Consider the following 25274-nt stretch of genomic DNA (forward strand, 5'->3'; position numbering starts at 1 on the left):
TTGGAAAACATATATGTGTATATTTTGACCTCATATTCTTCTTTGAGTAAAATATCTACCACACTTAATGTATTACAGATCTTTAAAAAAAAACAAACAAACAAACAAAAAAAAAAAAACCCACAGAGTCGTTAACACACTCAGGAATGCAGCGTTTAGCCTGGATCCTACTAGCCTGTAGCGGATTTAAAGGAGAATGGGGAATCTTTATTCTGGTAGACGCTGGTTTATTTAAAGCACGGTCACACCCAGCTTATCACTGTGTGGATTCGCCGTGAAATCAGTGGAGGTCTTGCCAGTGTGATAGAGAAGAGCAAGTTGGCATTAAGGAAAAAAGAGGGATAAATCCTAAGCATACTGATCCTGTCCTGTAAATTAGCGTGCATATGCCAAATCTGGCCTGGACTGCTCAGGAGACTCATGTAATGGAGACAGATATGGCATTTTGTCGCATGTATTTGCAGTGGAAACACGCCATGTCAAGTTATTTACGTGGATAAAGGAATGCGATTTGAATAATTATGCGAAAGTGCTTTTCTTAGTTTTAAGAAAAGGCACTCCGAGTGAACAAATGTTGCATCAAATGAACGATGAAATGTGATGCTTCGGTTCACATTCTAATTTATATTCAATCACGTCTCTAAAAAGAGGGCAATACAAATTTGTAACAAACGACAAAGCAAAACGCTGTACATATGCTAGAAAAGAGTAAAAGATTTTGAATTTACTGACTGGTGAGCTTTAATTAGAGAGACAGACATCCTATTCCACACCAGAATTAGGTCAAATATTCCAGTCCATGTTTTAAGTCTGACCCTAACGGTGTAAGGCCCATCCAAATATAATGCAGAGACATGGGATTCACTCACAACTTTTGTTCTCTGTAATGAAGGAAGTCGGAGTGAGCGAAGGAGATGCTGACAAAATATTTTGAGCTCTGGAATTATCAGAAGTGGAAGTCTCAGGTGGCTATGGAGCTGGGACGATCATATTTCAGAAGGTCCAGAGCTCTGCTACTCACCATGATGGTCAAATGGGGTAATGGCGAATTAAAAGCTGGATTTTCGGTGAAATTAGTTCTAGAGAAAGTTCGCAACCTGAATAATTATGTATTTGCCGTTAGAATAAAATGGTTTCTTAAATGTTAGGGGTCCACCGTATCAATATTTTAAGATCTGATTTGATCGGAATTAATGTAGCTAAATAAATTTTAGTACATATACAACAAAACTACTTTTTATTGTGACAGCTAGGTACCAGCTTATACGTATAAGTTGCTACACATAAGAACATATCATACTATTTAATTAATAAAGGACAATTACATTTGGCAGGTGTGTTGAGACGAGATGGAGTGCAAACGGAAGTGCTGGCCAAAAAGGGAATGGATTGACATATATGCGTATGTCTGTTTGAGCGTGTTTACTCGTGTATAATATGAGTGTGATCTTGTATGCGACACAATCCATACGAGAAATACAAAGAGAGAGAATGAGAGAGAATCAGAGAGAATGATAATGAGAATAAAGTGACTTTTGTGCTAAGAACGCTGTTAGTGGTTATGGATCAATCAGCGCCATCAGTGTGCGGCGTTTCTATAAACAATAAGAAGGTTCAGCGCAGTAATTAGGATTTAGCTCCTAAGTGGAGCCAGCAGGATGTAAATTTACTGACTCGTATTTACTTATAATCTAATTATTATTAATATTAGCTATTTTACTATTATTGGTGTTAATTTATCTATAAATTCTCCAAGACATGGCCTGCGTCAGAACATGGTACGGTCATACGGTGCTGCTTATACTCGCTTACCCGCACAAAATTAAGATGCATAGCCTACATATAAAGCAGTTTCATACAAAAGTCCGACTAGTTTTCAATAACTTAGCTGTTCCTGTTTTTAGCCTACTATTAGACATCTTAAAACGCATAATTGCATCAAAACACCTTGTGATTATAAAGTTTTACTCATAGCACTTCGTTGCTATGTACCTGTACTATTCAATTAGAATAAAGTTATTTCTATCAATCTATTTAAATTGTATACAATGCAGACCACCCATGCGCCTGATAGCTTAAAGCGGAAAAAAACTTCAACAAATCTGAAGAGGGTAGTTTGGCTAATATTGTTTAATTTTGCGGTATCTCTGGTCATAACTAAGTTTTGTCTCAGTTTTGTCTTTTTTCCAACGAATTTCGGGAATTTTCACAAGAACTGGCAACGTCATAGTTGCACGTCGCCATGGCAGCCGGCGAGACTTTCGCGCGCAAGACTATTGTCTTTGGCTGAAAGAGGAGGGCAGGGTAATGGGGGGGTAGGTAGTCTCTCTTAGAGGGTTGTATTTTTGAGCATGTGTGTTTTCTTTATACGACAGTGTGAAGCAAAACAATCGCTCTAAACATCGAATTAACAGTAACAATTTGTATAATTTACAGCAACAATCTCACTGAGTAAGAATGCATTCAAAAAAGAATGATCACTGACAGTAACCGGGTTCAGACTACTGAAACTCCTACAGATTTGCACTATTTCTTGGCCAGCAAAATGAAATGGTTAATGAAACATTTTACACAAATTAACGATTAATTCAGACAAGCAGTAAACTGTATAATGCACTTACTCTATGTTGTATTTGATCAGTCAAAAGATACTTGCTATCCAAAGTTTACTTATTTATTTTTGCAATGCAGTGGAGAGTCTAATGTTGCCAGCAATAAGGGAAGGAGGTTATAGCTATCAGCAAATCAAATGTCTGAATTGTCACTTGCCTCACAGTACATGATATGCCTTAGTAATCTTAATAACTCAGTACAGATTAAAGCAAGTATTACATGTTACAGAAATGAGGTGGCAGAGAGCTGAACTACTAGCTATGAGCTTTAGTGTCTCATTAGCAACATCAGCTTTTAGATTATCAAACTTCAGACACCAAAATTGCGTGACTGCATTTGGGGCAAAAACAACTGTCATGCAACTGCCATGGCCAAATATTTCATTTACATCATCAAATTTCACAGCAATTTTCACAATGTTTAATTAATTCTAATCAATTTTATTCATATCAGGGATAATCAGACATATCAGGCAGGGTTTCATAGAATTCTGTAAATATAAATTTACCCTGATTATTTTGCCTTATAGCAACAGCGTGGTTGTTCAGTGGGTCCATAGGTTCTATCCTGAGCTTGAGTTTCTATGTGAGTGTAGCTTCAGTGATTATTCTCTTTGTCCATGTTGATTTCCTCAATTGGATTCTCAGTTGTCTTAGAAAACTCAAAAGAAATATGCCAGTAGGTGGATTGGCTAAAATAAAAAGGTAATAAATTACATTTTTACTAAACAACAGTAATCCATGCATGTTTGTTTACTTGTGAGAATACCTCATTAATGACCACTACCAAAAACAGAAGCAGTAATTAAAGCAGCAATAAAATTGTTGTTTTAACTTGTTACATTTTAAATAGCCTACTTTATTTTTAAGGCAAGGCAAATGTACAGATGAGGGCAAGGCAAACCGAGTAATCCAATAAACGTTAGCAATGGTCATAAACTGAAAACATGCAATGAGCACTTGGCAAAACAAAGGATTGGTACACACAGAGTGACGATACTTCGCATGGTATGTATAGTGCACTCCAGGAATTATTTTTCCAATAGTCCACTGGCTTGTCCACATGACCTTTGGCAAACTTCATGGACAGCAATGTTCTTTTTGGAGAGTAGTGGCTTTCACTTTGCAACTCTATGGCAAACCCATGAACATTAATATAAAGGCCTCTTTTACTTTGGCTTAATTCCTTAGAAGTTACCCTCTATTCCTTTCTGACTCAACAGACTATTACATTTCTTGCTTTTGGAGTTATCTTTGAGGGTTGACCACTTCTGGGAATGTCCCAATATTCTTAAATTTCCTTGATTTGTACAGAATCTATCTGACTATAGATTCTTGGAGTCCAAATTCTTTGGAGATGATTTTATAAACTTTTCCAGTGTGACGAACAACAATAACTCTTTTTATGAAGTCCTCATGAATCTCCATTGTTTTTGCACTGATCCCCTTCGCACACCGTCATGTCACCGGGGGTGCATTACAGAACAGAGTTCTATAAAATGCTAGATAGTGTTGATGTTCAGCTTATAGAAAGGTTCAGTCAACCAGATCTAGATGTTCTGCAGAAGTTAGAGGAAACACTACTGACTGGAGATGTGAGTGACATTGTTGATCAGTATCCAGATCTGAAAAAAGCTAGCCATGTTTCTCTCTAGAAACACTTTTAGATCTGTACTGAAGTGCCTAATATTCCAAGAGGAATGTCAGTTCAATTGAGAGGCCTTTTTGATCAAGTTGAAACCCTTGTCAGGCTGCTTTTAGTGGTCCCAGTGTCATCAGCTGAGGCTGAAAGAAGTTTTAGTGGTCTCCGAAGACTAAAAAAAAACATGGCTCAGAACAACAATGACACAAGGCTGAACAGTATTGCTGTTTGCCATGTCCACCAGGACAAACTGGACAAAATCGATGTAAAACAAATATGCCAGCAGTTTATTTCTGGTAATGACAGACGTAGACATGTGTTTGGCTTGTTCAAAAAGCAAGTTACAGTACAGTACACACTAAGCTTTTCAGTTAAACTCTCAATTTTTATGATGTGGCTGGTTACCAATTATATTGTATATAGAAATATACATTGTTTAATTCACAAAATTAAGTAATTAATACCTTGTGTTCTGTGATGTAATGTGATGTTTTTCTGGAGCAGATCTGGAGGAAATCTGCTTGTTCAATTTTTTTACTTGCCCTGCTAGAATTCTTACTGGCATCATAAAAAAGTTAAAAATAAAATAGACCTATTGTCTGTCTGTTGTTTTTGACCTGTGTAACCTTAATAAATAAAGTTATGGCACAAAAAAATCTAATTAAATTATTGTTCAAGTCGAGTAAAAAGCGATAAGCTTTTGTACTTTCGTGACAATGCGGCTCTGCAGACCAATTTTATTTGTCCTCACCAATGTCAAAATCAAACTTACGCCCTTGCACTAATGTAGACCTGATGGACTAATTTGACCTTGAAACTAAACCTAGAGGTTCACATGCTTTTGACTCTGACCGATATATGATATTGGAAAAGTTTCCTGAATAAAAAAAATTACCAAGTATAATATATTTGTCTGATCTGTTTGATTGGGTTCACCTTGTCTGCTTTTGGGACTTGTGTGAAAATCTGATGATGTATTGGGTTATATTTATGCAGAAATACACACTCTTGTTATCTGCACTTGATGCTCTCTGGCTTTTGAATGGTTCCTGTTACCCATCAGGGAGAATACATATCTTCAGGGATAAAAATTCAGACCCATGTGCAAGGATAACATAAAAGGGGGTTTGTTAGAAGGAAAAAAACAAAAGGCAAGAAACACTAGGAAACCGGTGGTAGTGGCCAGAAATGAGTTATTCTCACAAGTATACATACCACAAACATAAACATGCATAGATTACTGTTGGTGAAAATTAAATTTTATTTAATCCAATCCAACTACTGGCATGTTTCTTGGGAGTTTTCCAGAAAAATGGAGAACCCAGAAGAAAATCAACATGGACAAAGAAAATATTCACAGAAGCTACACTCATAGTAACTCAAGCTCAGGATAGAACCTAGGGAACATTTTGCCTGTTAACTCCACAGACTCTGTACTCTGTGCACTGCTAATTTAAAAGTTGTGAGATCTTTATTTTTACTGAGAAATTTGTAATGTTTTCATACCTTTTCCAAGGCATTGAACTATTTCACTCTTTTCGGCAGCAGAGAGATCCTTTTTCTTCCCCATATGGCATGGAAATGGTGCTCTGCTTAATAATGTGGAACACACTCCTTTAGTAGTTTTTCCTTCAATTGGGCTCACCTGGCAATCTAATTATCACAGGTGTCCAAGATTGTTTTCAGTGATCAAAAGAGCCCTGAGACACAATGCCATCCATGAGTTAAACTGAAAAACAAAATATTTAATCTTTGTGACACTTAAATGCTCTTTGTGACACTTAAATGCTCTCTCTCTCTCTCTCTCTCTCTCTATATATATATATATATATAATATATATAATATATAAAGGTAAAAGAAAAGCATGTGGCTTATCATCTTTAAACCTAGCTCATGCTACGTTTGAGGTATTGTCAGGTCTCTGCCTTACCAAGCTGTTCTATTGTTTCACATGTTTACTTTCTGTGTATGACCAAGTTTTCTGTTCTCCCATTTTTTGCGTTTTGAATTTTGCGTTTTTGAGTCTGTTTCCCATGCTGTTGCCATGGACTTTCTTTCATGATTTCCATGACCTCCTTTCTTGTTCTGCCATTACCCTCTCGATTTGAATTTGTATGTTTTTTTAAATAAACTCTATGCATGGATTTTAATAATTTGGATTCAGCCTTACAATAATACTTTATTTGAATTTATTAACAAAATGGGAGGTAAATGAACAGAAGAGAAATCAATATTTGGTGTGACCACTCTTTGCTTGCAAAACAGCTTTAATTTTACTGGTACACTTGCACACAGTTTTCTTCTGTAGATGTAGGCATCTTTAAATCTTTCTTTAAATCTTCATGTAGTCCCGGACAGACTTAATGATATTAAGTTCAGGGCTCTGTGGGGGCCAACCATCACTTCCAGGACTCCTTGTTCTTCTCTACACTGAAAGTAGTTCTTAATGATATTGACTGTATGTTTGGGTTAATGTCCAGCTGCAGAAAAAAATGGGGCCAATTATCTGCCTGTATTTCATAGCATTGAGGATGCCATTGATCCTGACCAAATCTTCAAACTTGCATGGAACCTTAACCGGGCTTCAATGTTGCCTGCAGACACTCATTGTTGCACTACTCTCCAGCCCCTTGGCAAACAAACTGCCTCCTGCTACATCCAAATATTTTACATTTTGTCTCATCAGTCAAGAGTGCCTGCTGCCATTTTTCTGCACCAGAGCTCCTATTTTTTTTTTTTGCATAGTCGTGTGACTAAGCCTTGTTTCCACATCATAGGTATGGCTTTTTAAAGCACATTTCCTCCATGAAGACCACTTCTCACCAGACTTGTCTGGACAGTAGGTGGGTATATCTGGGTCAAACTGGTTTCTGCCAGTTCTTTGCTGATGGCACTGCTGGACATCTGATGTTGAAGGGAATTAAGCATGATGTGTCTGTAAGGTTGTGTCTGTAATTAAGTTTTTTTGGCTAAGCACTGTGTCTACGGTCCACAGCATTGCCAATTTCTTTGTCCTTCAAGTACATTTTAAAACCCCAGTCTGCTTTGATATCTGCCTGGGATATATCTACAGTACCTTGTTGTATGTAGTATAACAAGTCTTGTTGCTGTTTCTCACCCACTTTTAAGCCTCCTACACAGCAGTTTCTGTTGCAGTTAATAACTGTATTTCAACCTACATATGAAATTGATGATTATTAGCAACTGCTTGTAATAATTGTCTTGTGACAAAGTGTGTACAAAGTGTGCAAGATGCTGGTTTGAGACTAAAGGGTAGTCACAACAAAAGTTGATGTAATTTAGATTAATCTCCTTTCTTACTTTTTGTAAATTGATAATAATTGATTTGTAATTAGGGGGCAAGGTGGCTTAGTGGTTAGCACGTGCGCCTCACACCTCCAGGGTTGGGGGTTCGATTCCCTCCTCCGCCTTGTGTGTGTGTGGAGTTTGCATGTTCTCCCCGTGCCTCGGGGGTTTCCTCCGGGTACTCCATTTTCCTCCCCCGGTCCAAAGACATGCATGGTAGGTTGATTGGCATCTCTGGAAAATTGTCCGTAGTGTGTGATTGTGTGAGTGAATGAGAGTGTGTGTGTGTGTGCCCTGCGATGGGTTGGCACTCCGTCCAGGGTGTATCCTGCCTTGATGCCCAATGACGCCTGAGATAGGCACAGGCTCCCCGTGACCCGATGTAGTTCGGATAAGCGGTAGAAGATGAATGAATGAATGAATGAATGATTTGTAATTAATGTAATTACTGACACTGTCCAGTGTCACCCAAATGAGGATGGGTTCCCTTCTGAGCCTGGTTCCTGCCGCCTTTGCCTCTGGCTTGCTCATTAGGGATAGGGATAGATATATAGTATTTTAAATTTTAAATTAATATTTTTAAATTAATGTTAAACTTTAATTGTATGTATTCATTTATTCTTCTTCTTCTCATTATTATTATTATATATTTATTTCTTCTTACTTTTTCTCTCTTCTGTTTACATACTCCTGTAAAGCTGCTTTGAGACAATGGGAATTGTTAAAAGCGCTATACAAATAAATTGAAATAAACTGAAATTGAAAAACCAAATTGAAAAATTAATGCAGTTGATTTGCCAGTTTTAAATTGAGAATTAAAATATATATTTTTGGAATCATTTAATCACACTTGCCTAATACCTTTGCACAGTACCGTATGTTAAATATACCGTATGTATTTTTCAATAACTATCTAAATAAATAGGAGCAGGTATGTCATTACAAGTTTTGAATGTCTGAGGAACGTCTAAGAGGGGTTAAGGGTGAATTAAGTATTATTGAAGTATATCTTAGTTTTCACTAAAGTTGGGATGCTGTGTAAAATGTAAACAAAAAAACAGAATGCAATGATTTGTAAATTATTTAAAACATATTTAATTGGCAATAGTACAAAAACAACATATCCAATGTTGAAACTGGGAAATGTAATTGCTTTTTGAAAAATATATTCCCATGAATTATATGATAAATATATTTTTTTATGACAGGAACATATTTAAAAAACATTTGGACAGGGGCATAAATGTCTCACAACTAATAATATTAGTAGGCAATAGGTCAGTAACAAAGTATACAAAGTATGAAATAGATAGGCAAAGTCTTACAGAAATAAAGATGGGGAGGAGTTCAAAGGTTGTGTGGTTCTTTAGTTCAGAAATTAAGCATAACCTACATGGTATGGTACATAGTGTCATTAAAAGATTCAAAGAATCTATAGAAATCTTTTTATGCAAGAAGCAAGGACGAAAACTAATGCTGAATGACCATGATCTTCAGGCCTTCAGGTGGCACTGCACAATGCAAACAGAGAAGATTCTTTGGTGGAAATCATGGCATGGTCTAAGGAACACTCTGGAACCATTGTCAGTGAATGCAGTTTATGCCTGCATACACACAGGTTAAAAACTATATTATGCAAAGAAAAAACAAATATAAGAAACATGCAGTAATGCCGCTTTTCTGGGCCTGAGCTCATTTAAGATGGACTAAGCTGATGTCTAAAACTGTACTGTGGTCTGATGAATCTATGTAATTGTCAGGACTCAGCCTGAACTTTGGCTGTCCTGCATTTGGGTCTGTTTTTTCCCCACATCGCTGACAGTAATATATAATATCAATTTCTCAGTTTCAATATTGAATGCTGATTTTTCAATATTTGTATTTTTTTATTTGTAATTTGCAAATCATTGTATTCTGTTTTCATTTAAATTTTATCAGTGTCCAAATTTGTTTAAAATTGAGGCTGTGCTCTCAAACTTGTTTCTGTGTCAATATATTTTTAATTATGATAAGGTAAATGCTAACTACAACATTTTTTTTACAGGAATATTCTGCACAGCAAAAGCAGACATATGTTTGTCTTCCCCATGTCAGAATGGAGGCACATGCATAGAAGTAAAGGCTAACTACACATGTTTATGCCCAAAGGAACCACTTATTTATGTGGGTAAAGACTGTGAGCTACTGTATGATGCTTGTGCACATGTCAACTGTCATAACTGCATCAGCACACTAGGGATAGATAATTACTTCTGTCCCTGTCCGGAGGGCTTTGGAGGCCCCGATTGTACTCTTAACTTGGACAAATGTAAGAGTAACCCATGCACTGGAATAAAGAACCGTTGTGTGGATGCAGTTAATGGATATTCATGTCACTGCCCTAGTAGCTACAGTGGTGAGGACTGCAAAACTCGAAGTGCACAATTGATGGACTGCTTGGATAATCCCTGCTTTAACAACGCAACCTGCATACAGGAATCACACGGCTATGAGTGCAGATGTGGTCCTGGCTTTTATGGGACCTACTGTGAATATGAAAATGATGAATGCCTGTCACAACCTTGTCAGAATGGTGCGATCTGTCTTGATGGGATAGATGTGTACCAATGCTTCTGTGTTCCTGGATTTCAGGGATACAATTGTGAGATAGACATTAATGAGTGTGCTTCTCAGCCATGTGGGAACAATGGAAAGTGTTTTAATGGAAAGGATCGTTACCTCTGTGAGTGTCTGATAGGGTTCACAGGTAAGTATGCTGCAGAATTTGTATTTTAACTGTTAACTTTTCAAATACACTAACACCTCTTTGCTATTGATGGTATAAAGTGTTATTTCATGTAATTTTCAACTAGAAATATTTTTCAATATTATGTTTGCTCATGAAAATATTATATTTCTATAATCCAAGTTACATTGCAGAATTTAAATTTAACCTTAACAGGATAGTAACATGATAAATTTACTTTAAAAACAAAGTAAAGGATTATTTTAATCTGTCAGATTGCCTCTAATGTATGGTTAATCTAACTAAGGAAAGTCTTAGTTAGAAGCACACCATTGTTTAGGATGCCTTTGTATGCTATATCATAGCAGTTTCTCAATTATGCCATAATAAGCAGTAAATTAATATGTGCTATATGCATTTTATTTGGTTTAAAAATAAATTATTAAAGGCTAATTTTTCTTTATGATTTGATTATTGATTTGATTTTTTACAGGAGTGAATTGTGAAGCCGAGATCAATGAGTGTGAGGAGACTCCATGTCAGAATGGTGCTACATGCCATGACTATATAGGGAAGTACATATGCGAGTGTGTGTCTGGGTTTGAAGGCATCAGCTGTGAGGTGAACATCAATGAGTGTATCAGTTTGCCATGCCTCAACAATGGCTCATGTATTGATTTGGTGAACAGGTAAGTTAGTTTGTCCCCATGAAATGCCGGACGCTTTCATTCGATAAGCTTTAAATGCTATTTTGGATTATTGTAGTCTAATATATTGTAATTTAAATTCTATATGACAACTCTGCCTGTAGCCTAGTGAAGTGACATCACAAATTCCTTATTAGTTCACAAATTATATCAGATTAAATGTCTGGGATGTAAACATTTGTAATCTCCTGCCATGTGAGGTATGTGGTTTGGGATACGATGATGACATACAGTCCCTTCCAAATTTTTGGAAGGGCTGTAACCCAGACATTTAATCTGGTAGTTATGAAGATTCACAGTCAGTTAGCCTTATTTTAATTAAGTATAAGCAGGACACTTGATTGTTTCATTGAGGACTATTAGTGAAAAACATTTTACACAATACTTTAGGGTCATGTAGACCTCCCTTGGTGGTACAGTGGCAGGATTCCACACTCTCATTGATGCGGCCCTGGATTGATTCCTGTGTTAACTTTCAGTGCCGGGCCCAAGCCCAGATAAAATAAGAGGCAACCCTGTGGCCACCCCAAACAGGGAGCACCTGAAGGAATGACAACTTTAGTGTCATGTAGAGCCATGCAGACTTGAAATCTGTAAATAAATTCTCACACTAAATGGGATTAAATGTTTATTGTATGATTATCTTTCCATTTGTATTTTGGGAAAACATAAAAAGCTTTAGATTATTGAACTTTGGAATGAAGGTACTAATAACAGCTACAGTTATTAGACTGACTGATTAGTCACTCAGAGCTCACTAATTCTAAGCATGACTCAAATCCTTCATGCACTAATCTGTCAGGAAGAAGATCAACTTTGTTCACTAGTAAGCCTCTAAAAAGAGAAGCCCTCAATCTGATAAAATTTTTAAGGGTGCATTTTACAATCACTTAGGGTCTGTATTCTGTCACACAATTCCTTGTAAAATAATTACAAACAAATTGAATAAACTATAGTTAAGCAAAAATACTCAATTGCAGAGTAATTTCTGTATTAAACTGGGTATTAAGCTGGGCACTGAAAATCTTCATATTTTAATAATTTCAAAACTAATATGCACACTTGTAAACATAAATAATTTCATGCTTTCATTTAATGAGTAATTTCGATCTTGTTTCCCACAGAGATACAATTCATTGTTTATATGTAAATGGTTCAAAAGTACACATTTTGGACTAGCTATTCTAACTATGGTCACTATGGACTATTCAGAGGGCATTCTTGTACACCTTTTGCACTTCTTCTTTTGTTGTTGGTTCAGATTTCCAATTGATTATGGTTACCTCTTCTATGTTTGCCAAACAGAGTACTGTATGCCTTCCATTGCCTAGTGTGTATAGTTTTGCTCCATAGCTTTGTCTTTAGTGTGAATGTTTCTTGTTACTTTGGTTTGTGGTAATCATTTAGATTATTCCGTTGCATTGTAAAATAAATCTATCTTCCTCTGCCCCATTTCCTGACAGCTACATTTAATTTCATTTTACATTCTTACATTACATAAGGCTAAATAATATTTTTATGCAACTTATAGCTGTCAAGAAGAATCATTCATTTCCATAATTATAACGTTTCAGAATGTTTCTAATTGAAGATCCTTTCATAGCTGTAAGTGTAAGTGTACAAATGAGACAATGGAAGTGATATTAGTCTGGCTTTTATGTGTTAATTTCAGGTATGAATGTGACTGCAGTGAAACAGGGTTTGGTGGGTCATTTTGTGAGGAGGAGATTCTTGAGTGTGCGTCTGAGCCTTGTCAGCATGGAGCCAAATGTCATGAGGGAATTAATCAATACACCTGTCAGTGCTGGCCAGGTAACCTACTGTTTTGTATTTTATTCATATTTATTGTATCATTTGCTATAGCATTAGGTAAAGTATAAATTATTTTCTTCTGTATTCAATTTATATATGGTTGTGGGTAAAAGGAAGTACAAACTCCTTCAGTGTTGTGTTGTTAATTATAAGGTCCCAAATAACAATTTTGTGTTCTTTACCAACTTCTATAAACATACAATAACCTCAGATGACAACATAACAAACCTATGAGCTTTCAATATGTATTATTCCCTTAAAAATGACAAATAAAAGGTGTCAATGTAGGGAAAAAATACACAACTGAAAGCTGAAGTGAATAACACTGATTATTTCTTTATTACAGCACCTGTTAGTGGGTGGGATATATTAGGCAGCAAGTGCACATTTTGTCTTCAAAGTTGATTTGTCAGAAGCAGAAAAAATTATTTGAGTGAGTTTGACAAGGGTCAAATTGTGATGCTGTTTGACAACTGGGTCAGAGCATCTCCAAAACTGCAGCTCTTGTGGGGTGTTCCTGGTCTGCAATGTTCTGCATCTACAGTATCAAAGGTGGTTGAAGGAACAGTGGTGAACCAGCTACATTGTCATGGGTGGCCAAGGCTCATTGATACACGTGTGGACCGAAGGCTGGCCCGCATGGTCCAATACAACAGATGAGCTAATGTAGCTCAAATTGCTGAAGATGTTAATACTGGTTCTACTGGAAAGGTGTCAGAATACACGGTTTGTTGCATATAGGGCTGCATAGTCACAGACGAGTCAGGGTCAGAATGGGACCATGGAGCAATGGAAGAAGGTGGCCTTGTCCTATGAATCACATATTCTTTTGCATCATGTGGATGGCCGGGTGTGTGTGCGCCTTTCAAATGGGGAACACATGGATGCACCTTGGGAAGAAGGCCTGCAAGTGGAGGCAGTGTGATGCTTTGGGCAGTTTTCTGCTGGGAGACCTTGGGTCTTGGCATCCATGTGGATGTTACTTTGATATGTACCACCTGACTAAGCATTGTTGCAGACCATGTACACACTTTCATGGAAACTGTATTTCCAAAAATTGTTCAGGAATGGATTGAGGAGCACTACAATGAGTTTGAGGTGTTGACTTGGCCTCCAAATTCCCCATTCCTCAGATCTCAATCCAATCGAGCATCTGACGGATATTCTGAACAAAAGGTCTGATCCACCTCACAGCTTATATGACCTGCTGCTAACAGCTTGGTGCCAGATACCACAGCACACCTTCAGCAAAAGTATCCCTACAGGGTTGAGTTTCTGGACTTTTCCAGCACATTTTCTTTTTTGCTTTTTGACATTGAAGTGCGTGTTTTTTTTTTGTTTGTTTTTTTGTTTCTTGAGGTTATTTGTTTGTTTATAAAAGATGCTGAGGACCAGTTAAATAAAAACTTTTAATTGGTAAGTGTACTTTCTTTTTTCCATGACTGTAATTGTGTAAAATGTTAGGATGTTTACATGTAATACTGCTAGCACACTAGGGAATGGCAAAAAACACCATGACATCACTCATGGTTTCTTCAGATTTGGCAATAAATTTCACAGTGAATGTGCATCTTGTTTTAAGGTGAATGACGTAGTATTGTTTTAAAACCACTGTAAAAACATTATGAAGTTCACTCATTTTAGGAAACTAAGTCCTCTTCTGAAAATCACACTTTCTTTTCTTTTCTGCAAGTGATATTTTAACAAGCACTGCCCTCTAGAGGAGAATATTTGTATGTAAAAAAGTTTGGGCATCATTCCAACAGCATTGTTAACCTGAATGATGAAAAACCTACTAAAGGCAAAACAGAACATCAATTATATAATTATAAAAACATCAAATGATTTATAGCCAACTAGCCAGCTATTCTTAAGTAGATAAATGAAAAAGAGTGGAAAAAAATGCACAATCCAAAGAACAGAATATATACACTTAAAGTACATTTTTGAGCCCATGTTATTGTGGGAGTATTCTAAAATCCTTCACCATATTTTAATTGTTCAAAAGGCAATTGCATCTACCTTGTTATCTAACTTTATATCATTTACTACTGTATATGTATTCTATTAACTAATTTTGGATGCTTACTTGGATGTAATAATGTCATTGTTCTTATGACTGTTTATAGGTTGATGAAAAATGTATTATATTTCAGAGAATATAGTATTGCAATCTAGTGTAGCAATTGTGTCAGGAACATAGTATAGTTTATTTGACACTAGATTTACAGAACAGTGCAAAAGTTGTAGTCTTTTGACTTTCATACCACAGGTTATGAAGGGAATAACTGTGAGATGGATGTGGATGAATGCAAGGCACAGCCTTGTGAGAATGGTGGCATATGTTTCCAACGCTCTGACCAAACACATTACGGTGTCTTGGCCCAGCTGGGTCCATCTTTCAGCTATAAGCATGCTGATGGCTTTCTGTGTAAATGTTTGGCTGGGTTTACAGGTGAATTCTACTATATTAACATACTTTTCTCTATTTTAGGTCATGTCCATTAAAATAATAACGTTCTCTGTGGTGCTTTGCAGGTGAAAACTGTTCATTTAATATTGATGATTGTGAAGTTGCACCATGCCTAAATGGGGGAAGCTGTGAAGATCAAATTAATGCATATCAGTGTTTTTGCACTCCGGGGTTCACAGGTGAGTTTTGCAGAAGATGACCCCCCTTTTTTAAATTACACCAGAATGCCACATTTTCTGGCTACAACAGTGAAGATTTTTACCACTTCTGATTCAACTCATTATTCAAAATGATTGCTGATTCAGTGTATTTAAAGAGGGACAACACAGGAAATGGCACAATACTTCCCAAGACATTACTTTCACACTGTGGCCATGCACAGTCATCTACTTTCATTCATGCAGACAGCGTAATTGAATGGCTAAATAACAGACCTAAAACACAGGACAGCGATATTCCTTATAACATTTAGCCTGCATTTCTGTATTCTAAACTAAATCTTACCTTTCATTCTTACTTATGTGGCTGGGTCAGATGAATAAACCTAATGCCTTACTAACCAATAGCTAGTCAAAATGAAAGAGTGAAGAAGTGATTAACTGTATTTATAATTTAAAATATATATAGACAATAGGATGCTATGAAAATAATGACAGAAATGCAAGAAGTCCAAAATAAAGGAGGGATGAACAAAGCTGCTGAAGTGCCATATACCAGTTTGTCCAGGGTTCACTCTGACTGCATGTGTGGGAAATATAACAGTGTGGAATGCTAAAAAACTCTGATCATCAAATAAGGATTATAAGCTAAAAAGAAAAAAACTTATTAAAATAGTTCCTCTTGTACACTCTGAATGGTATCTGTATAAGTTAAATGCTTTGGTGGATATATTATTTTAGTTACATTAGGGAAATAAGACTTATATAGTTTGTGCTATTTAAGAGAGTCTAGTTTTTTTAACTTGGTATAACTGCTGCAGCATTAATCTGAAGAAAGTTTGTTTTCTTCACTCACTGTTCTACATTTATGCTGGATCTCTGAGTGGACACCCTGAGTGGACAGGCATTCCTGTTGTCAGCACTGACAAGGGCCAGCTGGGACAAGAGAAAGGGGGAGTTGAATGGACGGAGAGCAATGGGAAGCATGTTAGAATATTATCCCAGGCAGCTTGGCTGTGGGGGAGTGGTAATGGACTCCTCTAGTAATCACCACTGGCCACCTGGTACTAAGTGGATGTGTGTGCATGAGCATTTGCGCATGTATGTAAACCTTTTTTGCTTGCGTGCCACTGCCTATGAGAAATAGAATAGGGGTGGGCATGAGAGAGATTTTGTGTCAAAGTAAAAGAGAGATAGTAGTTGAATGGATGCCTTGGGACTTTCTTGCAGCTTGTTGAGAAATGTCACTGCTGCTTGGATTATTTAGCAGGATGAGAGGATTGCCAGTGTCAGTGATTTGGTGTGGTCTGCTTCCTTTGACAGGTAAAGTGTGGGTTTGCTTTCAATGGCAATATTCCATGGCCATCTTCATTAGTACAGGGTGGGGTTCTTGGGGGAAAAAAGACAGATGTTTAGCCCTTGTAAATATTCCGTATGCATTATGTTATATAAGGTAGTATACTTCAAATAGTCACTTAACAAAATGTATGTGCATTGCTCCTGTGTATCCAATAGATTTTAAGCAGTTATTGCAGAAACTATCTATTGGGTAGATCAATCTTTATTATTTATCAAGAACAAGTCTGAAGTGGTTGGATACTTATGCAGCAGCATTTAAATTATTTATTTATTTATTTATTTATTTATTTCAGAAATTGTTTAGGGCATTTTTATTATTAGAACTGTGGAGCAGGAAAAGCTGGCAATTGATTTGCTTTCCAAGATCCTATGAAATACAAATAATATATATATTTATGACAAAAAAGTGGCAATCAAATTTACATAGCACTCCTATAGAAAACTATATTTGTGTATAAGCCAAAAGATATGTATCACTTATATATGGTCCAATGATTTGATATTTATAACAAATATCAGATATTATATATTTTATGTTAAGTATTCTTTCAATATTATTATTAATATAAAAATACTCATATTAAAAGAAGAGCCTTATGACATTTTGTGACACATCCTCCCTGTGATATTTGAAAGACCTCTAGCTTTTTTTCACCACATTCTCGCCACTGTTGAGAAGGTTGTTTGAGGGCATGTAATGTCTAGTGTTGAACAAATTTTCTGTTAATTGTTTTTCTCATGTTATTTTTCTTATGACTGCAGAATTCTATTTAAAACTACCCTTAGATTTTATGATAAACAAGTTATTTTTTAATTTTCAAAATCGTTACAATAACAAGAACTACACATTGCATTAGTTACATAGAACAGCCTTGTACAGAAGCACATGTAAGATGTGTCTGACTCATTTTTCTCATTTGTCATGACAAAACATGCTTTTATATATTTTATACTGGGATATAAGGATTGGACATGGTGCACAAGTTCTCTTTAAATTGTTTGAATCTGTAACTGATTCAACAGTGCCGAACATTTGTGCACAGATCGGGCAATTATGTACGCACATGTACGAGAGTTGGTACACATATAGATCTCATCGACCCGAACAACTTTAGCGCTCTAAACTATGAGCTCCGCCCAACAGGAATTCGGCCATTTTGGATGGTTTTATAAGTGCATGCGGTGAACTTTTAAATACTCCTCCTAGGGAATTCATGCGATTGACATCAAACGTGGTGAACATGATGCCGAGACATTGCCCTTGCTAAATTGCGAAGGGATTTTTGATATCGCGAACGGTGCTGCCATGGCGAGGCGACTAAATTATGGCGAATTCAGAGAAACAGGAAATGTCTAATATCTAAAGCAAAAAATGTCTTATTGGGAAGACATGCGGTGGGTATGTTCGGCCAAGGATTCCGATCGCATCGATGTGCCTATTGTGAATCTCGGACATAGCGCCACCAACAGGCCCCAGGAAGTGTGTCAGTCACAAAGGTGGATTTTTTCACAGTTGCATGCAATGAACTTTTAAATACTCCTCCTAGAGGATTCATGCGATTGAATCCAACAGTGGTGAACATGATGCCGAGACGTTGTAGATGATAAAATGCGTAGGGATTTTTTATATCTTGAACGCTGTTCCCATGGCAACGCGTCAAACTTTACTTTCTTTTTCAGGCATATTTAAGCTCTTGGCATGCACTTTGGGTGCCTTCAAATGCTCGAAAACACCGGAAATTTGGCACAGACATCAAAGTCGTCTGCCATTAGGACCGGTCAAAGGTTGGAACATAGGCGTGGCAGTGGGGCTCTGTAGCGCCCCCTGAATTGGAAAAATAAATATTGGTGCACAGATCTGCCAAACATGTACGCACATGTATGAGAGTTGGTATGTATATAGATCTCATCGACCCGAACAAATTTCACAATCAAACCTATTAGCTCCGCCCAACAGGAAGTCATTTTGGATGGTTTCAAAAGTGCCTGTGGTGAACTTTTAAATACTCCTCCTAGGGAATTCATGCGATTGACATCAAACGTGGTGAACATGATGCCGAGACATTGCACTTGCTAAATTGCGAAGGAATTTTTGATATCTCGAACGGTGCTGCCATGGCGAGGCGACTAAGTTATGGCGAATTCAGAGAAACAGGAAGTGTCTTATATCTAAGGCAAAAAATGTCTTATTGTGATGACACGCGGTGTGTATGTTCGGCCAAGGATTCCGATCGCATTGATGTGCTTATTGTGAGTCCCGGGTATAGCGCCACCAACAGTGTGTCAGTCACAAAGGTGGACTTTTTGACAGCTGCATGCTGTAAACCTTTAAATACTCCTCCTAGGGGATTCATGCAATTGAGACCAGACTTGGCCACCATGACGCAGAGATATTGGAGATGCGAAATTGCGAACGGATTTTTGATATGTCAAACACTGTTGCCATGGCATCGTGTCGAAGTTTACTTTTATTTCAGGCATATTTAAGGCTTTTGGCGTGCTTAGATTAACTTGAAATTTGACACATACATCACATTTGTCGGCTGATAAGTGTGGACAAAAAGGTCAGACCAAGGTGTGTCTCTTAAGTGGCTCACTAGCACCCCCGTTTGTCTAAAATGTGGTGTTTCATTTACCTACAGTCCCCAAATGGGTCAGTAACAACATAAAATAGTCCACTGATATTTACCCACTTGATGCACTTGCCCACCGTGCATTGTTTTCTGGGAGACACCGTATAGCGATAAAAAAAACGTGCGAAGGCCCGCCATCGCTGCTTGCAGCTATATTTTAGTCTTATTCTTGTTTGCTAACTAACTATCTAATTATATTTGAGAAACAACATGCTATTATGTATAGTGATTATAGTATTACGTATAAGAAAAGCATTGCAAATGTTTCTTGGGCCATCTTGTTTTTATGCTAACTTGTCTCTTTGTTTTATCAAAAATGATTTACCAGCTGACAAAAAACTGACTTTTCCCACAAATATTTTTGGGGGAAAAGGCAAAATATAAAAATATGTGGATATTGGATTATATCTAACTTTTTGTCACTGAAAAGAAAAAAGTAATATCTAAGATTTCACTATTGGTATTATATTAATAATATATTAATGAATGTGAAGAAAAAATAATGGCCAGCTAGAAACTGGACTAAATTATTGTTTATTATTGCTTTATGACCCTTGTCTTCTTCCTTCTATTTTAGGTTTTATGTGTGAGGTGGACATTGATGAGTGCAACAGCGCACCTTGTAAGAATGGCGCCTTGTGTGAGGATGTGATTAATGACTATGTCTGTCACTGCCCTATATCGGTACCTGGCCAGATGCCTTGGGGTGGCCGTAACTGTGAAATTGCTTTGACTGGCTGTGTGGATAACCCCTGCAACAATGGAGGAATGTGTGAACCTTTCCTACATGGTGACAAACACCTTTTTAAGTGCAGGTGTCCATCTGGTTTCTCTGGTGACAACTGTAGTATTCCCACCACTTTCTCATTCTCTAAAGCAGCCTATGTGGTGATGAATATGCCTTTTAACGAGACTTACAACAATAAGTCAACCAGTGTTTCGCTGCGGTTCAGGACAACTTTACCAGATGTAGTGTTGTTCTTCAGGGGAAATGCACAGCATTTCTTCATGCTAGAGATGAATGGTGGGAATCTTCTGGCTATGGCAGAATCAGGGGACTTAAAGTTGGTGGTTGAACTTCATGGGGATTTTAACGATGGAAAGTGGTATGCAGTGTCTGTTTCTGTTTATGAGATGCTGATTCTGAGAGTATTTGATAAAAATTACACATATATAGAGCAGACTGATCACAATCCGCATCTTTTGTTCCCTCCACACTGTTTGGATAAAGTTTACATTGGTTGTGTACCACATGATTATATGAAAAAGACAAAGATGTTGACAGGATTTATTGGTTGTATGGAGGATTTTGTCACCAGTTCTCAGCTTATTCTGCCTCATAACTTCTCTCAAGAGAATATCACTTATATCCATAAGGGCTGTGAAAAGCCTGAGTGGTGTGATCTAGATTCTTGCTCTCATCACGGACAGTGTACAGACCTTTGGACTGAATACAAGTGTGACTGCCACAGGCCATTTTATGGAAACATCTGTTCCAAAGGTAAGACGCTATATATTTACCATTAAACCATTAAACTGTTTGTATAAAGGATGTTTATATGATAAACTTTTCAACTTTCCTGATCAGAGTACCCTTCATGGACATTCAGCCATGAGCATAATAGAAGCTTTGCTGTATTTCCTATAACTCAGCACCATGCTGGCAACATCAGTATATCATTTTTGTTGCGAACACGGAAAAACAGTGGCCTTATACTTCAATTTCAACGAGGGAATCAGGCATATTTCTCTGTGTTCCTGCAGAGAGGCACAATAAATGTTGATGCATTCTCTTCTACTAGAGAGAGTTCTATGTTCATTACAAATGGGGAGAAGGTGCTGATTACCATTGATGTCCAGGGAGGATTTTTGTACTTCAATCACACAAAAACACTTTTTAGCCCTGGGATTTTTCCTGAAATTGAAGTACAGGCAGGAGATGTACTATATCTTGGTGGACTTCCTGAAGAACGGGATACTGTACCTTGGGGTGGCCATTTCAAAGGTTGCCTACAGGACATATGGCTGGATGACATTCAGCTCTACATGAGCATAAACAAAATAATAAAAAAAAATGAGCAGCCAAAATACTTAGCAGACATTTCATATAACTTGTTGGAGCACTGTGTCAGTGATGAAATATGTAAGGTAAGATTTATTTATTTACTTATTTAAGGATATAAGTGTAAAAATAAGCATCACGTATAAGGAACTGGATAAAATTCTCAAAGTTTAGAATTGTTTTCAGGTTAGTGTTTATTAGTATCCTTGAATCAGCAGAAAGAATTGGGTTGGATCAATTGGGTTAGTTGTTGAATCAGTACTGGGAAAGCCCTTTTGTCTTTCATACTTATTTTATACATTACCTTTACCATAACCTTTCTGAAAATATACTGTATCATTTTATAGGGGAGACCATGCCTGAACGGTGGAGAATGCATAATCATATGGAATGACTTCATCTGTTCCTGTCCACAAAACTACACTGGAAAGACATGTGACATTCGAGTGTGGTGTGCTAGTAGTCCATGTGCCATTGGTAGCCAGTGTGTGGACCTGCCTGATGGATATGAGTGTGAGTACTTCATCCGATGAGCTTCTTTAATAGCCTTGATACAGATTTCAGACAGATATTAAATACCTCTTGGTGGTATTAGGCACATTTTGATATAAAATAGGATACTAGTTTAAGGCTCAAAACTTACATTTCTATGACAGATTTTTTTATTATGGACCCCAACCTGCACATATTTATACAGATATAATTGTATAACAATTCTATAATTATCTCTATTTGAGTATCAACACATAAACATCAGGCTGGTGCTAAAACAGGTAGTACTGCCCTCTTACAGCCCCAGGAGCCCTAGTTTCAGTTCAGCCCACTGTCTGTGTTGAGTTTCTGTGCATTCTCTCCCTATGTATGCATGAGTGTTCACTGGGGCTCCAGATCTACTATCATCCTGAGCAGTATAAATCTGTAACTAAGGGTGAACAAAAAATTAATATACACGTACCTAAGATGATATTTTGATAGCAAAGTCCACACCTCAGACTTTAAGAAATGTTTTATTTTTAATTCATTTTGAAATGCCCTTTTTTGAGATCTAATTTTTTTCATTTTTTTTTCAATCCCTAGGTTTGGCCAATGCCACGTTTGAAAACAATGCTTTGAAGTTCAGTGCCAGCGGCTCTTTATCTGCTCCTGTGACAGTGGTTTCAGTGAAACTGCGAACTCGTACAGAGAACGGCACACTTCTTCGTTCCTCCTCTGGTTTAGAATTTTTCCACATGGGTCTCCTGAATTCCTTCATACTGGTGAAGATCTGTAATAGCAAAAATCAGGAGGTGCTGGCTTTCTACAGTGATGTGGAGGTTTCAGATGGAGAATGGCACCATGTGGAGCTCAGGAAGACAGGTTTACACTATGCTTTGTCTCTTTGGAAACTCACCGTAGATGGGCAAATGGCTAATTTGAGCACAGTGTTTGCTGCCAACTTGGATTTCTTTAACCATTCTACCGTGTGGTTGGCAGAGAATTTCACTGGCTGTCTGGGTGAAGTTAGGATAGGGGGCGTGTATCTGCCACTGGTGGGGGGCATTCATGAAGAAGCACCTCAATTTTCGAAGTTTATCCATTATGGTTGCATAAAGGAACCAAAAATTGGGTGCAGTGGTGCACCAGTGTGTGTCCTACATCCTTGTTTGAATAACGGTTCATGCCGAGACCTCTTTAATCAATATAGATGTGACTGTGCCCCAGGCTGGCAGGGTGAAAACTGCCAGGACGATATCAATGAGTGTACCTCTGGGCCTTGCATTCATGGGACCTGCAAGAACCTTCCTGGGGAATACCTGTGCCAGTGTGCTCTGGGATACAGGGGAAGGCACTGTAATGAGGATGTGGATGAGTGCCAAGAGTTGCATTGTGAGAACTTGGGGTCCTGTTTGAACTTTGTGGGTGGATATACTTGCATCTGTCCACCAGCATACAGTGGTCCACTTTGCCAGTGAGTAAGAGATACAGTATCTCACAGCTACTTTCATGCTCATTATTCAGTGGATTGGATAAGACAAGAATTTAGTATCTATGTTACAGATAACATGTCTGTAATACATAAATATCCATGGTTTGAATTGAAACCTTTATATAAGTCCTTGCACCATACCATTTATTTAGTGTTAAATCTTGGATTAGGCTTTCAGTTCAAATGATTGTGTCTTGGTAGTTGCTATAGTTGATGTTTAATTTTGTTAAAATAAATGTAGTTAGCATGTTTAATTATTTGTTTTTATGACAAATAATTAATGGAAAATTGTCATAATATGTCAATTCATGTAACAGTGTGAGATAATGCGTTTCATGGTAATCTTCATTCTATAATTGTGCCATAAACATATGCCATTTAATAAAACATATGCTAAATGGAACACACATCAAATTATCTTGTGATCATAATCATAATGTCAAATATTATACATGAGACAGATTAGATATAACATTACCATATGACATTATAAAATGTGACATAAACTAAAAATTTACTCCTGTACCTATTTTATTTGTCTAACAGATGGCGCTTCCCTCCAATGCAGTGCAGAGTAGATGTTCAGTGTATGAATGGAGGAGTCTGTATTAATGGGCCCTGGGGGGCCAACTGTACTTGCAGACCTGGGTACACCGGAGAGAGGTGAGAGATTTTTTTTTTTCCATCTTAAATGATAGCATATGTGATTTCAGTCCATTCTTATATCCCAAATCAGTTTTAGTGAGATCCATTTCTCTTCCTAGATGTGAGATTGACATAGATGATTGTGAGTCCAACCCATGTCTCAATGGAGCTTCCTGTATGGACCAGCAGAATCATTATATTTGTGAGTGCATGCCAGGATTCAGTGGAGATAAATGCGAGGCTCCTGTGAGTTTACTTATTATCTACCTATAACGTATATAGCCTATACTATACGCAACAAATATATGTAAAATCTTCTGGTTCATTGTCATGGCAGTAATTTTGATCTTCTTGATACATGACATAGAAACGAATAAGATTTTCTTGTAAAGTGAAAAAAATGCACTGCATGTACAAAAAATGCTTCACAATTACTTGCGCTGTTCTCTATCCTGAAGAGGCAACAGAAGAGGGAGAGCATCCCCTGGCTCGTAGTGGCAGTCCCAATGATGTGTTTTGCTGCTTTGCTGGCCGTGGTTGGTTTGGGTTGCATGATGCTTACCGCACGAAGGAAAAGGCAGTCTGAAGGCACTTATAGTCCCAGTCAACAAGAGGTGGCAGGTGCTCGTCTCGAAATGGGCAGTGTGCTTAAAGTGCCTCCTGAAGAAAGACTGATTTAAGTTGTAACTTTAAGCATTTGCCTAAAGAAGTACTGAAAGGTTTACCCACTATATAGTTCCCTTGATGTCAAACAGTATTTGGATTTACTGTCAAAATCACTAAGTTCTTAGGTAAATAGTTCAAACACTTTGTGGCATATTTTCAAAAACATTCTACCTTTTTTTTTTGTCTATAGCTACAAAAAAATACAGTTTCAAGATTTATTGAATTGGATGTGAATCTAATTTTATAAAATAATTTTTGCAGTACATTGAATCGAACAACATAATAATATTGATTTTTTTGGGTATGGATTTTTCTCGGATATTTTTTAATTCAGCTCTAAATGCAGAATGTACTGTAATATATGTGAATAATGGTTTATAGCATACTCATACTCATACCCTACCTGACTGAACTGCATAACTAGTGAATGAAACTAATGAAATATTTTTTTACTATTTAGTATTTTTTCCTTAGTCTGAAGACACTGTAAGTATGTATGTGTGTGTG

At 37.2% G+C, this 25274-nt stretch overlaps 1 protein-coding gene across 1 annotated transcript; it reads left to right on the top strand.

The window, feature by feature from the left end:
- The first annotated feature begins 855 nt into the window (after positions 1-855).
- Positions 856-25274, top strand: crb2b (crumbs cell polarity complex component 2b). The gene is made up of 13 exons (XM_060882302.1): positions 856-1038; positions 9606-10307; positions 10780-10975; positions 12666-12805; positions 15078-15260; positions 15344-15457; positions 20006-20929; positions 21017-21576; positions 21838-22003; positions 22568-23438; positions 24003-24119; positions 24221-24347; positions 24560-25274. Exons 1-13 carry the CDS (start codon positions 915-917, stop codon positions 24779-24781), a joined length of 4446 nt encoding a protein of 1481 aa, XP_060738285.1. The 5' UTR covers positions 856-914; the 3' UTR covers positions 24782-25274.

The sequence above is a fragment of the Tachysurus vachellii genome, chromosome 11 (genome assembly GCF_030014155.1).
Source record: "Tachysurus vachellii isolate PV-2020 chromosome 11, HZAU_Pvac_v1, whole genome shotgun sequence".
NCBI lineage: Eukaryota > Metazoa > Chordata > Actinopteri > Siluriformes > Bagridae > Tachysurus > Tachysurus vachellii.